This window comes from Stenella coeruleoalba, assembly GCF_951394435.1.
Source record: "Stenella coeruleoalba genome assembly, chromosome: 12".
NCBI lineage: Eukaryota > Metazoa > Chordata > Mammalia > Artiodactyla > Delphinidae > Stenella > Stenella coeruleoalba.
This window is the reverse complement of record NC_137158.1, coordinates 49179136-49196874: the sequence shown is the minus strand read 5'-3', so window position 1 is coordinate 49196874 and position 17739 is coordinate 49179136. Positions and strand designations below refer to the sequence as shown.

General features: G+C 35.9%; 1 protein-coding gene across 3 annotated transcripts in view; it reads left to right on the top strand.

The window, feature by feature from the left end:
* Positions 1-17739, top strand: part of FAM184A (family with sequence similarity 184 member A) — a 120483-nt gene that overhangs the window by 78287 nt on the left and 24457 nt on the right. For all 3 annotated transcript variants that reach the window (XR_013830837.1, XM_079939503.1, XM_079939502.1), the window contains exons 8-9: positions 538-659; positions 1124-1274. Coding sequence is in view for 2 of the 3 variants with exons in the window: in XM_079939503.1 (XP_079795629.1) it covers positions 538-659; positions 1124-1274 (273 nt within the window). In the remaining variant the exon portion in view is untranslated. The remainder of the gene's footprint in view (positions 1-537; positions 660-1123; positions 1275-17739) is intronic.

Genomic DNA, 17739 nt, shown 5'->3' with positions numbered 1-17739 from the left:
ACTCTACAGAGATTTCATATATATCATAATAACACTAAACCCATGGACCACTGGTTTGAAGTTACAGGATGAAAATAGAAACCTAAATTTCTCATGATTATTTTAATCACGTCAGTGAGATACAACGATAATGCTTAAGCTTTGTAGATAGCATACTTTTGATATGAATGGGAATGAATTTTAACAGCGTATCTGCCTAGGTAATGTGTGTACAGGTGAAGATAATTGAATTCTTAGATACCTATGATATGGAAAATTTAGTTAAGATTATTCATTTAATGCTGACTTTAAATTATTAAAATAATTTGCAAACTTTTAAGCCTTAATAAAATATAGTTTGCACAAGGACATTTAAAATATTAAATGGGTACCATGATTTTATTGTCAGAAAATCTCAAGTAATTGTCATAGATAGCACTATCAATTATTGTGCTGTAGAATTTAAAAGTTATAATGCAAGCACTCTGTTATTTGAAATAAGCAACAGTGACTTTGCTTTTGAAGACTAGTCTTCATTGAAAAGTTTTTATTCTTCAGAGTGAGCTAGAACAAGAAAGGCAACAGCATGAAGAAACACTTGCTGCCATGAAAGAAGAGGAGAAACTGAGAGTGGACAAAATGGCCCATGACTTAGAGATAAAATGGACTGAAAACCTTAGGTACATTCTTTACTCAGTAATGTAATCTTACCTATACAGACGTGCAGAAAATGGTTTTCTGTCATATGGCTTATATTGTCTCGTTGTTGAAGCTGTAGTAGCAGCATTTTTAATGAATTTTTCCCATGATTAATTGCAGAGAAATTGGAATTCGCTTTTTCTGCTTAAATATAGATTACTTTTTATTTCATTTCCTGGACTATAACATAGGAAGAGTACTCACCTGAAGTCAGAGGGCTTACTGCTCTAGTACCTATTCTGCTGTTAATAATTTGATAAATAAATGATCTTGGATAAGTTGCCAATTTACTTTATGGTCCTTAACTATGAAATAATCACCTCTTATTCTGAGTTGGCTTTTGAGGAGGATTAATTAAATGCTTAGAAAACCTGCAAGCAACTATACTGCAGTTATTGAGAGGAATAATTCTCTTCACAAATTAAGTGCATTTGTTCTATTTTAGACAAGAGTGTTCTAAGCTTCGCGAAGAGTTAAGGCTTCAACATGAAGAGGATAAAAAGTCAGCGATGTCTCAACTTTTGCAGTTGAAAGAGCGAGAGAAAAATGCAGCCAGGGATTCATGGCAGAAAAAAGTAGAAGATCTCTTAAACCAGGTAATTAATAGTCTGTAGATTATGGAGGTTCATTTTCCTTGACATTCTCTAGCTACAGAAATAGAAAACATTGTATGTTAATTCACTGTATTTTGTCATTTTTCATCGGGCAAACTTAATTTTTTAAATGTATAAAATCAAGGAGACATGAACTTATGAAACCGTGTGCTAAATAATTATGTTACATCTGCAGTCCTAAATACTGAGAAGCACTTACGGTTTTTTGGTTTAATATTTGAAATGAATGCATTAAAGATTTTAAATGGAAAACTTTTATTTTTTGAAAGTATAACATCTTTTTCCAAGCCATTAGATATCATTTGGGCAGTGGAAGGTAAAATTTATTAGATGTTATTCTGATTTCCTAAACTTACCAGAAGTGAGTAATTTACTTTCTCACCAACAGGAAGTTGCCTCTTATGCTTTAAAATGACATAAATGAAAGGTGGTTTTCTAAATCTATCTTCTTATGTCAGGCTTGTTATTTCCAGAACATTTATAACTATAATTAAAAGAATTTGCACATTTTCACTCATTTACACAACTTCTAAATTTATGAATTCTTAATAGTCTCCTGCAAAGCCAGTAATTAAATAGGACTGACTGCATGAGTCACCACTTGATAAGCAAGTGCAGAACTTGGACAAGAAGCAGCTCAGCAATTTAGTGCCAGAAATCCACTATTATCTTTCTATTGTGATCATGCTGAATTTCAAAATAAACAGGGCAAGCTTTTTGTTAGATTATTTATTACATAGGTACATACGTGCAGTGTCCTTCAAGAGTACTTTGAGCCTGCCAATTTGTGACTGGTATTTCATAATAACTTATAATGTTACTCTGGAAAGGGAGTATACCTACATGAATATTTATGAGCTTTTGTGAATAAATAAATCTGAAACCTTTGAAACAAAAATAGGAAAACAACAACTCTCATTAGAAGTTGGTCAGCATGTTAGCATCGCTTATTAGTTACCTTCTGTATACTTACATTACATTTCTACTTCGGGATCTAGAAGGACAAGTTTTACTGGGTAGAGTGGTACTACTCCTCTATGATGTTCTGTACTTTGGAAGATTTAATTTTATCATATAATTCAACTACATGATAAAAATGGAAAACATCCTTAAAAGTCCGCCTTGTTTTTCAATCAGGAAGTATTGACATAGACATTTTCTGGCTAGATATGGCAATGTAAAGAGGGCCCACCACTTCTCCCACCTGTTTTCTATCAAATTATTTTATTCATTATTCATTTACTCTTCCTTATATTAAATTGTCAGATTTCATCCATGCTTCTCTGATATTCTTTTCTTGTCTTGTCTTTTTTTTTTTTTTTTTTGATACCTAGTCTACATTGTTCATTCCCGAGAGGACATAATGCTTTGCATCTTGTTCGAGGTCTGTGCATCATAAAATACTTTATTACATGTGGCTCCAATTTTTACTAGCTTGATAGAAATAATTTTTTAATCAGTTTTCAAAGCAGATTAACCATAAATATCAAGATAACGAAGAATTAATTGCCTCCAAAGGTAAAACTGTTCTGTGCTGCTTCAGGCCATCAGGCCATTTCCAAAATTACAGTATCTTCCTTTCTCGCCACTTCTAAAATATGTAGGCCACACACATTACCGTAGATAAGCTGGAAAATAGCTGTTGCATCCAGGATTGTCTACCTGAGGAAAGTTAAGAAAACAACTAAACAAAGGATTTCACGTTAAAGTGAAAGTGGGTATTATGTTAGAGGTTTCACTCTTTGTAGACGTATGAGATGACAACGGTTCTAGCAAGCCAGCAATTTTTTAATGGAACTTTGTTTTGGAAAGAAGACCCTTCCTGGCCCTTTGGATCTTGTTCTCTTGATTCTTTCTGATAGTTTCCTAGAGGCTGTGCTCTGACACCTGCTCCACCACTTTCCACTTGCCTGACTCCTGCTCAGCCCAGCTCCTCAAACCTTCCACCCCCGACCCTGAGCGCTACAGCCACTCCACTCTATTCACCCAGCACAGCCTGCACCCCTCCACACTTAGGGAAAACAGACGTGGCTTGGGGTTCGTGACATTAAGGAAGTAAGAGTAGGGAATAGAATGGGAAACAGCCAGGGCCTAGGCAGAAGCGTATGTTATGAAAGGTATCAGAAGATCTGCATTTTCATGTATTTTAATTATTTCTGAGTGAACTGAACACAAGTCTAACTTCTGTGCCTTAGCTTACATGTATTTCATCCTACTTAGAGCAAAGAAGAATTTGTCTTTCACATGAATTTAAACTCTTGAGAGTTAAATTTGATTTAAACTAACCCTCATAGCCTACGTATCAGAAAAGTGGGCATAGAAAAGCATAAGAATTTCATTTTTCTTTAATCAGATGTTTTTTACTTTATGAAAAGTTCCAAAAGCTATGATTTTCATTCTGTGCTCCAATCAGAGCCTAATTTTTTTTTTTTTTTTTTGCTGTACGCGGGCCTCTTACTGCTGTGGCCTCTCCCGCTGCAGAGCACAGGCTCCGGACGCGCAAGCTCAGCAGCCATGGCTCACTGGCCCAGCCGCTCCGCGGCATGTGGGATCTTCCCGGACTGGGGCACGAACCCGTATCCCCTGCATCGGTGGGCGGACCAATCAGAGCCTAATTTTATATCTTTTAGTTTTCTTTTAATAGTTCATTGTGTTCTTTTTTTCTATTCAATGATTACACTTTAGTGCAAAACTAATTATGCTTCCTGGGCTGATCAGTGCGTACATTTGAATTCCTTGAAAGCGAAAGAACTACATTGTTATTTTTCAACTCAATCTAAAGCAAAGCGATTATATAGATTCCCCTGTGATCGTATTTTCTATTTGTGATCCTAAACTGTCATCATTTATTTCTTTATTTCACCTTTTTCAAGGCAGATTTAATTTTGGAACCAATATGACTTCATATTCTAATGCCCTCATTCAGATCAGTGGACTGAGAAATTTGAGAGACACACGGATCATTCAGGCATAAAATTATGGAATTTTGTAGTTCATGTGTGACTTTCCATTTTGAACTTTGCGGCCCCAAGGTCATTTAGCTGGTTTTAGTGATGTATATGACACAATTTTTACTCTCCACATATTTACAGGGTAATAGGGGAAAGATTTGTATACAGATACCTACAGTAAAAGTCACTGTGTAGTAAGTGACTTTATAAGTGGTCTGGACAGTTCGTACTGTAGGAGCAATGGTGCAGCAGCTCTACCAGCTCACCAAGCTTGTCATGCACATACCTTCTCAGCTTCATATTCAGGGTCATCACGGCGGTGGCTTGCAGTCATCCATGGTGGGAGTGTTTACATCACAGATACAGCACGTGCTACAGCTGAGGGCTTTGTTTTTCAGAGAGCTGTTAAACATTTACCAACATACTGCTGGGTAGGAGAAAAGAGTAGAGAAGGAGTAGTATAACCAGTGCGATTGGGAAAGAGTTCATTGAGGAGGTCAGCTTTAGTGTGACTCTTGAATAAGGTGAAGGATGAACACAAATATTTTTATTCATTTACCAAACATTTAATTGAATATACTCTTATTTCTCAGGCATTGTGAGAAATACAGAAAAATAAGAGGACAGTTGGGGAGAGAGATCATTGTGAAAACCTTTGACTTCTAGGCTTGGGAGTTCAAAGTTCGCACAATAAGCTGTGAGATTCTATCAAAGGTTTGTGGACAGAGGAATAACATGCTGAAATTTTTATGTTAGACAGCTTAATATGGCTGTGATGTTGAAGTGAGGATGAAATGGAGACATCTCGATATAAATCCCTAAGTTGAAGTGTCTGAAGCAGACCTCTTGAATGCGTGCCATGCACCCCTCTGCCATGCCAGCCTAAGGCAGCCCGCCCCTCCTTAGACCCCTGCCGTTCCTCACTGCTCAGCCTCCTCTTTCACACCAAACAGCCAGCCTGTCAGCACTTCCTGCTCTCTACCTTCAGAGTAAGTAAGCGCGGATCTGCCCGTGTCTCACCACTTCCTGCACTACCAGCCCAGGCCAAGCCATTTGCAGTTCTCTTCTGCACTGCACCTGGAACCTACATTTGGTCTCCCTGCTTCTCCTCTTACCTACCTACAAATTGCTTTCCAGCCGGCCAAAGTGGTGCTCTTAAAATTTTACGTTGGGGCTTCCCTGGTGGCGCAGTGGTTGGGAGTCCGCCTGCAGATGCAGGGGACACGGGTTCGTGCCCCGGTCTGGGAAGATCCCACATGCCACCGAGCAGCTGGGCCCGTGAGCCATGGCCGCTGAGCCTGCGCGTTCGGAGCCTGTGCTCCGCAACGGGAGAGGCCACAACAGTGAGAGGCCCGCGTACCGCAAAAAAAAAAAAAAAAAAAAAAAAAATAAGTTGGATGAAGTTATTCTTCTGCTTCAAATCCACCAGTGGCTTCGCGTCGCGTTTAGAACACACTCCACACTCTTATCATGGCCTGCAGTAGCCTCGTGATTCGGACCTTGTGATTTGGCCTCTGGCTGCATTGCCAGTGTCATCTTCTGCCACTTTCTCCCTTCCTTTTTTACAGTCATACTGGACTACTTGGAGTTTCTGGACCACACACACCAAGCTTAATCCATCTCAGGGCCTCTGCATCTGCCAGTCCCTCCAAACGGAATCCTCTTTCCCCAGATCTACATGGCTTGTTCCTCAATTTGTTCAGTTCTCTGCTCAGATCTTAACTCCTCAAAAAGATCTTCCTTGACCACTTTAAATAGCACCCGCTGTCACTGTCTGTCTTCTTATTCTGCTTTGTGTTTCTTCAGAACATTTGTTACCACATAGCATCATATTGATTCCCTTCCCTATTAGAATGCAGTTCCATGAGAGCTGGATCTTTATCTGTACTGTTCACTGCTGCATCCCCGGCAGTTTAAACTGTGCCTGGCATGTAGTAAGCCCTCAGTAGTTGCTGAATAAGGAAAAACTGAGGCACGGCATCCAAAGAGGAAGTTGTCACATATATGAAGTACAAATAATTCTACCCAAATAGCACCTGAGTTAAGTTTATTTCACTGAGAATTACCAGAGAAACTGTAAAGGAACAAATCATGTAATTTGATGGAATACTTTGGTAAAGGAGAAGGAAATGTTAAAACTGACCCAGGATTTGAAACCAGGATAACGAAAAGAAGACCATCGTCTGAGACAGGGAGGTCACGACAAACCACTTCACTGAAGGGGGCTGAGGTGGTGAGTGTGGTTTTAGACGCATTGATTCTACAATCCCAGGGTATTTTGGCATTTGTCACACTCAGTAGGAAAGAACAATGACATGAATAAGAAACAGAGCATTAAAATCAATGCTCTTGATCAAGAGTGACTGAAAAGCCAGTTTCTTAAGGCTGTTGCAGACCGCTTTCTGCATTTTAGTGCTGTCTAAAATGGTAGTGACAGGCCACCTATGACTGTGCAGCACTTGAAATGAACTTCATCCAATTTCAGATGTCAGTGTAAAATTTATACCGGGTTTCAAAATTTTAGTGTAAAAAGAGAATATGGAATGTCTCACTAGTACTTTTTATATAATTTCATGTTGAGATGCTAGTGTTTGGGATATATTGGGTTACATATATGCCTAAAAATAATTTTACTTTCTTTTTAATATGGCTACTAAAAAGTTAAAATTACATATGTGGCTCTGAATTATAATTCTATTAGCACTGGACTAGACTATTTAGAACGCAAAATTTTGAGTAAATTTGGCACTATAAGCTCAGGAGGACTCATTCTGCTGGCTCTTTCTCTTAACTCTTTAAGAAGTTTTATGTTAGGAAGAAAGGAATTCTCTCTCTTTAGAAATCATATTTCTGTCTATTGAAAAAAGATTATATTTTCATCAGTTTTATGCCCATTTTAAATGAGTAACAGTACTATCTTTTAATGGAAGAAGAGCTGCAAGCAGATTCTGAGGTAGAAGGAATAGAAAAGGACTTGGAATAATCATCTCTTCTCAGCTAATTCGAACCATGACCTTGACAGAAGCCCTAAGCAGTGCCAGGAGATCAGTGAAGCTGACCCTGAAGGTTCAGAATCCTCTCCCAAGAAATTAGGAGGAGGGCAGGAACTATGTAAAAGAAGCATCAGAGATCCAGCCTGAACCCTGGGAAAAGAGAGAACTTGGGTAAGGAAGAGGGAAGTCAAAGGAAGAAGAAGCAGGAAGACGAAGGGAAATACCATGGAGAAAAGAGAAAAGCCAGCTAGAACAGAGAGTGGGAATAGCAGGCATGGCTCAGTTTTGCTTTCTCAGAAAATGTGGAATGGAATTAAGGTCTACCAAAAACCAACCAACATCCATTATACGTCATTCTTCCTACTTCAGTTCCTGGATTCAAAGTTAATTTGCAATGTTTTCCTTAGTAAATATGGAAGTTTAAAATTTTTCTTCAGTCAAAAAAATTAATGACATTCTTATTTCAACTATGTTATATCCTCTTTTATCAGACCTATGTTATTTTTCTGCTTTTTTTTCTTCTAAAATAAATAGTACTAAATTGCTTTCTGAATTAATTTGCAAATCTAAAAATATTTAATTTTCTTTTCCCTGCCAAAAACTCCCTTTTGCAAATTTAAGTCTATCCAGTTTTTATATTGACATCTTTAGGAGAAGAGAGTGAAGAGATGAAACTATGATATCTATACCTAACTTTAAAAGAGATGTTAAAATACTGGGTAGTTTTAATGTGTACTGAGTGTGTGTGTGTGTGTGTGTGTGTGTGTGTGTGTGTGTGTGTGTGTGTGTGTGTGTGTGTGTGTGTGTGTGTGTGTGTGTGTGTGTGTATCTGTTCTGCAAAATACTATAGTAGGACTGTGATGAAATGCAGAACAGTTTGTGCCTTCAGGGGTACTAGGGCCCAGAACACACCTGAGAAACACTTAAGAACTTCTAGGTGGCATTGTAGTAATAAATCAATGTAATCTATCTCTATTTCCTATGGCAAGATACTAAAAAGAATTAAAATATTTTGGATATGAAGGCGTTTAATGGATGTATGATTATAAAGTTATTTAAAGACGTAGTCTCTGAGAAGTGTTAAGATTACCTAACATATTAGCTTTTCTCTACCTTAATTTCATTTAAAAGCCAGTTATTACTAATTTAGTTAAAACATTAAACAGTTGTTCATGACTTTTTCTTCTATTTTTTGCTTCGGGAGAATTATTAAAGTTGTGATTCCTACGTCTAATCTTAGGTTTATGGGTTACTTTTCTCTAGATATTAGTATATTTGAAATTAATATTAGAAAAAGCTTTACATAATTTAAGAAATTACAGTATTGTATATTAAATATTTAATTTTGGAACATTTTATTAAGATCTAACATATTTTACTTGAATTGCAACATAAGATTAGTGTAGATATTGCTTCAAGGAATTTAGAAATTTAACAAATGACATTTCTTTTGTTAGTAATGAAAATTTTATTCTATATATTGGCATTTGATGACATTTTGACATATGTCAAAAATTCAGTGCTTCTGATATGCCATGCACTGTGTCAGACCAGTGATGGGGTTGTAATGATCTCTGCCTTCTCATTGCTTATAATCTAGAAAAGAAGGCAAATAGAAATAACAGTGTGACACATTAATTCATTACAACCATGGGACACAAGTGTATGTACCATGAGGACCTACCATAGTCTGGGAACTTGGGGAAGCCTTCTCTGAGTGGGGGATCCTTTACCTGAGACCTGAAAGAGAAGCAATAGTCAGGCCAAGAGGGGAAGGAGAACAGCAATCTGGGGAGAGGGGGAAGTACGTGCAGAGGCCCTCAGCCTGCCCCCAGATACCTTTGTTCTGGGGAATAGAGAGCTAGGAAGGGGGTAGAGGTAGGCAGGGCTGGATCTTGTTTGCCTTGTTGAGACTTTAAAGGGCAATGAGGAGCTACTGAAAGGTTTTAATCAGGAGCGTGACGCATTCAAATATTGAAATTTCAAAACTCTGACTGCAGTATGGAGAACAAAATAGAGCAGGCCAAGATAGGTGCCATTCAGTGTATGTTGCTTCCCTCTTGGCAGTCTGTTCAGATGAATATTTTCTGAACAAATATTTACTATACTAATTAGTTCATTTCTCTGAAGGGCTACATTTCTAAGTCTTACATTCTGTTGGCTTTTGTCAACAGGATTTATGCAAGATATACATATTTTTTCTAAATAATTTCTTTTTCGTTATCTAGAAGTTTCTCATTACTGCTTATGTCACTGTGGGGAAGGGGAAAAGGTAGAGAGTAGTAAGAACTAACTCAATAATAAAAGTCCATGTCATTCATTTAGTTTTTTAGTAAACGTTTATTGACTACTTACTCTTTGCCAGGTACCAAGTCTGGCATTTTGGATACAAAATATGAACAAGGCAGGGTCCTCTAAAAGCTTGTAATTCAGTGGATTTCAATAGTTATATACCAATATGTTTGCAAACTACAAAAATGTAAAAAACCTTGTGCTATTTTCTAAATGAATAAACTGAGGTTTAAAACAATGAGATTACTCCTAAGAGCATAGTTTCTTAGGTACAAAGCTGTAAATTTCTAATTAAGTGCAGCAATTTTTAGTTATTTTCAGTTTTCTTCCTCACTTAGCTGAAAGTCTTATTATATTCGTCCTTCAAGACTAGAAATGCTGAAACACATTAGTAAGCCTTCTATGCTGAAGTATCCAAGTGCTCTCAGTGAGCTGAAGAGGACCTCTTGAGGCCCTTTTCACTCATCTCAAAAACTAACAAGTAGCTTAAGATGCTTTAAAACAAATTGACTATTATATAGGGCATTGATATTTATTAGCACGGATCTTGCTTATATAGAATATTGCCAAATAATATTTTTGCATACAGATTTTTAGTACATCCGCTATTCTTTCAAGCAAACATTTACTTGGGGGATCTCATCCAGTTTTGTGGTTTAAACACCATGTGTATGTCAGTGACTTCCAAAGTTAAATCTCCAGCCTTGATGTCTTCACCTAAATTCAGTCACTTGGTTGTCTAATAGGCATCTCAGGCTCAGCATGTCTGACTCAAAAGTATTGATTCTCAATCTCCATCCCATCATCTTTGCTTCTTGGCACTGCTTTTTGCTCAAAGGATGAGGCGTCATCCTTGCTTTCCCTCTTTCCTTTATCTCATGTAAATGTCAATCCTGTTTATTCCACCTCCCAGCGCCACCTGCTTCCACCTGCCTTAGAAAACACTAGTCCGAGACACCATATAACAGCCTTCTATCTAGCCTCCCCAATTTCACTTTTTTCCACAAACTTGAAGTAATCTTTTATGATGTAAATCGGATCATGCCATTTTAAATGTCACGTTTTTCAAAAGATCTTTTCTTACCATCAACCCAGTATCACCTCTAGTCGTTTCCTGTCACATCAACCTTTTTTTGTCATAATATTTACCATGAACTTTTTCTTATTTTTTGTGTATATTTGTTTTACTATCTTATTCAGTTCTCTATATCACTCTGTACTTCCTGGAATATAATAGTACACTAATAAAAAATTTTTAAACAAAAGAATAAATCTTACTTCGTTTATGTACTCATCAATAAGGGTACTGTGACCCAGCACCACTGTTGTGCCTTTTCTAATTGCTGTTGCCAGGTCTATGGTGTAAGTCACCCCAGGGCACAGCTTAGCGACCATGCCTTTGGTTTAGATATTTCCATGGCCTGCCAACAGTATGTTGACAGAGTTAGTGACCATATGAGTTTAGATTCCAAATGTTCAAATATACTCTCAAATAAAATCTAAAATCTAGAATTCCTACAGAAGAACCTCTGATCTTTCATATTGGTCTAATTTATCAGTTAGTTCAGGAATCCTAAATAACATATATATTTTTGTCTGATGATACCTTAAAGAGTGAAAAAATCTACTTTATAAGTAAATGCCATACATTTTACATTAACTTCTAATGCCAGAACATCAATTCAGAGAAATACAAAGAGGTAAAAAAAAAAAAACTACAACTAAAAATCCCTCAGATTTTCATAAGTTTTGTGAAGTCTGGAGAAGTTGTGTCTCATTAGTATATAAAGCATATTATGAGTATGAGAACGCATAAAGAAAAAAAATAAAATTAACAAACTAATTTATTTAAAAGTATGAGCGTTTAAGAAGTTATGGTGTAATCAAATAGAAAGTTAATCATTTTTCTCAGCTTATTTTTTCAACTCTGAACTATATCCTAAACTATATTTTGTATTAGTCTTAATTTATTGGTAAAAAATTGTTTACCAAATAAAAGCTAGCTTTAGTTTATGACACACCAAGGGATATTCACATTATGAGGAAAAAAAGAAAATTAAGTTTTGTCTGAAAATTTGATTAGTGTCCAAAGTAAAAACCATTTTATAGGAACTTTTCTAGTTATATTAATAATATAAATTTAAAATACTATTTTGTATCCTTGGAAGGCACAAAAGTGAGGCAATTGAAAATGAAATCACATTTTCCCCACATTTGGGGGAGGGAGAGTGTGTGTTTTTCCAATGGTTTGTCACTCAGAATTCCAGTGAACTTCTTAAAAATGAACCTAGATCATACATAATTTTACCAAATATATCCTAGAGAATAGGGTTGAAAAGATATGAAGGCATCTCTTCTTCCTTTCCCCTGAGTATAAAACCTGATTATTATCAAATCTTTACATTTTCAATGATTATCCATATTTATTTCTGGCCCCCAAATTATGTAGTCAATCAAGTTAGTGTTTCAGTTCTCATCTGCTCACTTCTCATAAGAGAAATCCTTCTAAAACCTACTCCAATGCTGAGTGAAATGCTTTGAAGCATTATATTGCAGATTTCTGGGAGGCATTTAGAACAGTAATATTCCTTCTAGGTGCTTCAGTAACCATTATCTTTTAAACTGACCTCTGGTTTACTTGTACTAGCCTTTGGTCTCTTGCATAGGTAAGTCTGCCAGCCCACAAGCATCAGACACTGTTCTAAGGGACTATAAATAATTTAGACTCTATGCTGTAAATTTCTTTTTGTCTGATTTCTTTTTCAGAACTGTTTTCAACTTATTTTTTTCTTGAGCATATTGTAATTAATGTTCTGTATGTTACTCTCCCTTTTTATTCTTCTTTCTTTCACTTAGTTGATTTCTGAATGTTTCCCTTTATTCCTGTGATCTTTTTCATAGAGGCACTCTCTGGGTGAAGCTTTGCATAAATCTATCAACAATGTAAGTGAGCGGCACTTACAATTTGTACATAAGGGCATGTTGCACTTTTGGTTTTGCATAAACATCATCACCGCTTTAAGGCTTTAACTTATGATTTTAAAAAATACACTTTTTGGCATTCGGTAAGATATGTTTTGTATATGGGTAACAAAAGCTTCTAACTTTCAGGCATGCATTTGTGTATGTGCATACATCTACCACATTGTATTGATAAGCATGTATTTTATTTTAAAGCCAAGCAAGATTTTACCTCTCACACGTAAACTTCATTATTTTAATGTTTACTTTGAAAGATATAGTAATATTTTTGAAAAACTATTAAGTTGTTGCCTCTCATAAAAATGGAAATAAATGTATTTCTTCTTTTGTTAAACTAGTTTATTTTTTGAAAAAGTAGCATCAATTGACTTCTTAGATAGAGTGTTAGATAGTTGTGCAGGTTCATAGATTTAGAACATATTTTACATTTTAAAATTACTAAAAGATTTAAAGCAAATGGAGTAAATCCCTTTCCTAAGAATTGGCAAAGCTATTCTTCTACTTATGTACACTAAAATGTGCAGAAATTAAGCGTCAAAGTTATATTCCATTTAAACACATTAAAATTTTTTTTCTTTACACGTGAAGAGAGAAAATGAGATTTATTTTCACATCAAACCCATACCCAACTTGTTTTTTTAAAATAAGTTAACAGAGAGCTAAGTAAGCATCTTTGAATATTTTTCTTGCTATCCTAGGGCAGAGGTCAGCCAGCCTCTTCTGCCAAGGGCCAGACGGTAAATATTTCTGGCTCTGTGGGTCATGCAGCTTCTGTGGCAGCTACGGGATTCTGCTACTGTGTGAAAGCAGCCACAGGCAATATGTGAATGAATCCGTTAATCTACAGAAACAGACTGTAATGTGCCAATTCCTGACCTAGAGGAACCAGGTCTTGAGTCTAGAGATAGCCTGTGAAATTTTGATAACTTCAAAACTTATGTTCTCATACCTTTCTAATTTCTTCCTACTATGCAAGAAAAATTTTATCTACTCTTTAGATTCAACTTTACTGTCTATGTAAAAATTAGAAATACATGAATACATTTAAAGCCAGCTTCTTTAATATATTTTAAAGTAAGCAATAAAGATATTTATCTCAATGTTGGTGAAATAAGGCTACATTTAGAAATTTTTTTAAACAGTCACATAGAACATAGTAAGAATTTGGGCATGATTGCTATATTAATCCAGACTTTTTGACATATGTGCTAATTGGGATAGAAATACAAGCCCAAATAAGATATGAGTATTGTCAAAAATTAGTTGAATTGTACTTCAGAATACTTGCAACGACATAGTCACTTCTTCCTAAATAGTTATAAATGAAAAGGTGTTCATTAAAATAAAAACCACCTCACTGAAGTTGAATCTATTAGTAATTGAAATGAGAATGCGTTGACTCATCTCCTACAAAATAAGTAAAAGGGGTTTGTAACACACTGACATCCCCATTCATTAGTTCTCTTTTGTAACATCGTAGTCATTGAGGATGAACTCATCACTCAATCATCAACCGAACAAGATGTGACCTTGTCAGTGTCATTCAGCAGGGTGAGATCTACCCACCCGCTCCACACACCGTCCTCAGCCAGCCTTCCATGGAAGAAGTTTCCCACTATATGCTGTCTTGTTCTAAAAAAACAAGTGATTGTTGATTCCTCTGTTCTTTATAAAAGCTTTATAATTTTTTTCAACTAAGAATGAGAGGATAATTAGAAACATATTCCAGAAATATCTTGAGGACATTAATTAGGCATTACTGTGGTTCTTAATCAACTCAGTTTATAGGTCTTAGAAAATACCAAAAAAATTATGAACAATTCAGAATTTTTCAGGATGGTCATAATTCCAGAAGCTTAAGTTTACTTTTCTTAGCTAGACTCTCCAAAAATAGCAAATCAGAGGTTAAAAAAGGAAAAAGCATAGAAAGAATTAAAATATTCAGACACCTTCAAACATTTTACATGAGCATTTATGTAAGTTGTTGACATAGTAAATTAGCCTTACTGTCCTCTACTAAGCCTATGGTAGCAGTTTTTAATGTTGCTTCATATATTTGAAAGTATTGCACTGAATATTAATATCACGTGGTTTAGACTTTCTAGTAATTTGTGTCGGCCTTTCTTGTCAAAATTAATAAGTGTTCTGGCTCAACACAACTCCATACCTATAACTTACTGAAAAGCGAAATTATATTTACACATCCTATTTTTCAAATTGCTTTTTCTTACAAATTTTCTTGTTTTCACAAAAATGAATGAACCCTCTCACACAAAACCTCTACCCTAAAAAGCAAATCATTTTTGAAAAATCATGATTTATGGAACAGCCTTTTTCAAAAACACACAGAAGCACAAGATAGACAGTTCACCAATATCTTGATAAATTGATCAAAACTACAGGAAGAAAAAACCATAGGTAATACTACTTGAGGAAAATACTTTGTTTTCCTCCTTGATCTCATAAAATGAACGGAGAGCAGAGGACAAGTAAAAGGCCAGGGCTTCAAAGACTTCTCTAGACATTGCTTTAAGATCATCATTAAAGAACCAGCCAGAGTCTTTCATTTTATGAATTCTGGGGCAGTGGTTCTTGACTGTGACTGTGCATTAAAGTCATCTATGAAACTAAAAGAGAGTTATGTACAGCTTTCTGATAGACTCATATGTGTGTGCATTTAGACCATTTGTGGTTTTTGGGGGGGGGGTGGTTTGGTGCAGTGTTTATAATAGCAAAACCAGATGAGATGATCTGAATTTCCATCAGTAAGAATTAAAGTAATTATAGTGTATTTATACTTTGGAATGATGTCTATTAGGATACATTTGGCTATAGGCAGCAGAATACCCAGGTGACAGTGGCTCAAGCTGTCAAGATAATTGAGTGCTCAGGTACTTTCTGTACTTCTGCTTTGCCATGCTCAATGTGTTAACTTTTGGACCTCAAGTTTGTCATGTCATAGTTGCAACATGGCTGCTACAGCTCCAGCTGTCATGTTCTTGAACAACTGTGCTAATGCAAGAGACTCTCCTTAAGCATTTTTTACTTTTATCAGGAAATAAAGTCTTTCCCCCCCCCCCCCAAGTTCCCCACATACTTTCTTTGAGCTTATTAACTAAAACAGAGTGATATGACCTTAGAGTTAGATTACCGTGACTTTCTTATCCCAGTCACAATTCACTCCTTGGTGCTGGGAGAGGGGCGTACCACCTTGAAGATAGGGATTTCCATTTAGTCCGTGAACAAACTCAAGAGTTCAGCTAACTGGGAAGAAAGGAAAAGGGGGAGATGGGCACTTGGGGAGGCAAGAAACAGTGCCTGCCATTCGCATTATATGTAGTCATTGAAAAGAATGGGGCATGCCTACATGTCATGGGTTATGTACCCTAGAAATGTCACCGTGCAAGGAAAAACAAACCTCTAAAACCAAACTTGTTGGCCTCCCTAATGGAGAAATCATTGACCGTCATTGAGTAAATCCATGAGTATACGCATCTTGAAGGGAGCTACATAGACTTGAGTGTTTGAAAAGCCACTCCATCACATAGCAACACCTGCAGGTCTGGACACCCTCCCTCATGGTTTCACAAATGAAGTAGTGTTTCTTTCTCTGTGTAAGACATAGGGAATGTCTGTCCCAATCAGCAGCCCCATGGGTCTCTGTTCCAGCTACCTTGGACATTAAGCACTGGTCTCTTGAGGTGTGCCCTGGGGACCCCAAGTAACTTTTGTGTGTAAGACATAGCCAATATTTTGTCATGTCATGGCAGCTGTACTCTCTACATGGTGGAAAGCATCCACCCGTTTACACACAATGTAGTAAAAAAAAACAAAAACAAAAACAAAACAGGAAATTATATCAAAAGAGAAATAAGTCGTAAGAGTCTGGGGAGATAACAAAGTGGTAAAACTGGTTACCCTTAGGGATTGGAATTTGGCAAGGAAAAGGGAAGGAAGGAGACTTTCATTTTATAAACTACTTTATTTAAAAAAATTTTTCACAATGAACACTTATTACTTTGTTAGTTAGGAATAAAAATATATTAGGTAGCCTGGGCTCAATTCCAGACCTATTTAATCAGAATATCCAGGGATCAGGGCCTGGGCAAGTACATTTATTAACATCTACAGAGATAATTCTGATATACAACCAGGTTTGAGAACCACAGATTACATTTACTATCTCAAGAAATGCTTTGTTTCGAGGATAAACTATTTGTATACTTTCTGTATTCTTTCATTTCTGTAATAAGAGTGATTTTTTTTAAAGGGGGGAAAAAAACCCCAACAGTGCATCAGAAACGTAGGATGTACATAATTAATGACATATCTCATGTTGACATCCTATCATATCCAGTACCTCAGATTTGATGTTTCAGTTTCTATTTTGAGGGATTTCTGCAGGCACCGTTGTAGAGGTACAGAATCTTTGTGAAACTGCCTTGTAGGAAGTAGGTAAAGCTTTCCCTTCTTCAGAAAAATGTATCCATATGTTTTTAGTTTTGTCTTTTTGAAATTTTTACAACATTTTATTTTCAAAAAGATAGTATTTTAAATGGTAGAGATCAGAAGGTAGCAATCACTATCAGCAAAGTTTGGCTTTTAAAATTGTTTGAAAGTATCTGGTACCTCCTTGATCAGTAGAATATATTATATAATTCATATCTAAACTGCTGTGGTTAGAATTTTTTAATTAGGATTAAAATTTTTACTGAATAAATATTCTCTTTGGTTTATTTAAGATCAGCAAAATAAAAAGCCTTAAGATTTAAAATTATAACAAATGTGTAGAAACTAGTACCATATGCTTCATAATTTGAAAATATAATTTGAAGTAACTACTTCTTCTCATTTATTCAACACGTGCCTTTCTATAATACTGTAATAAAAGTATTGATCAAGGTTACCAAAAGTATTTAATGCAAAATCTATCGTTCTCTTTTATTTTGAATTAATGAAATTTCATATTATTTGTATTTCTGTAAAGTAGACTAAACTCTGCTGTTTTAAGTTATAGCTATAAAACATTAGTTCATTTTACGTTGCTTTGCTCATTTCTGTCTTTAAAGTGCCATGTAATTTTCATGCTGAATAAAGGCTGACAATAGGATGCAATCTACTAATTTATTGATTTGTAAAAAGAACAAAATAAGTAAGTTTTGATGCTGCATTGCATGATAAAGGCTTCCTGCTTATAATTCATGTTACTGTCTTGAGCATGAATCCAAA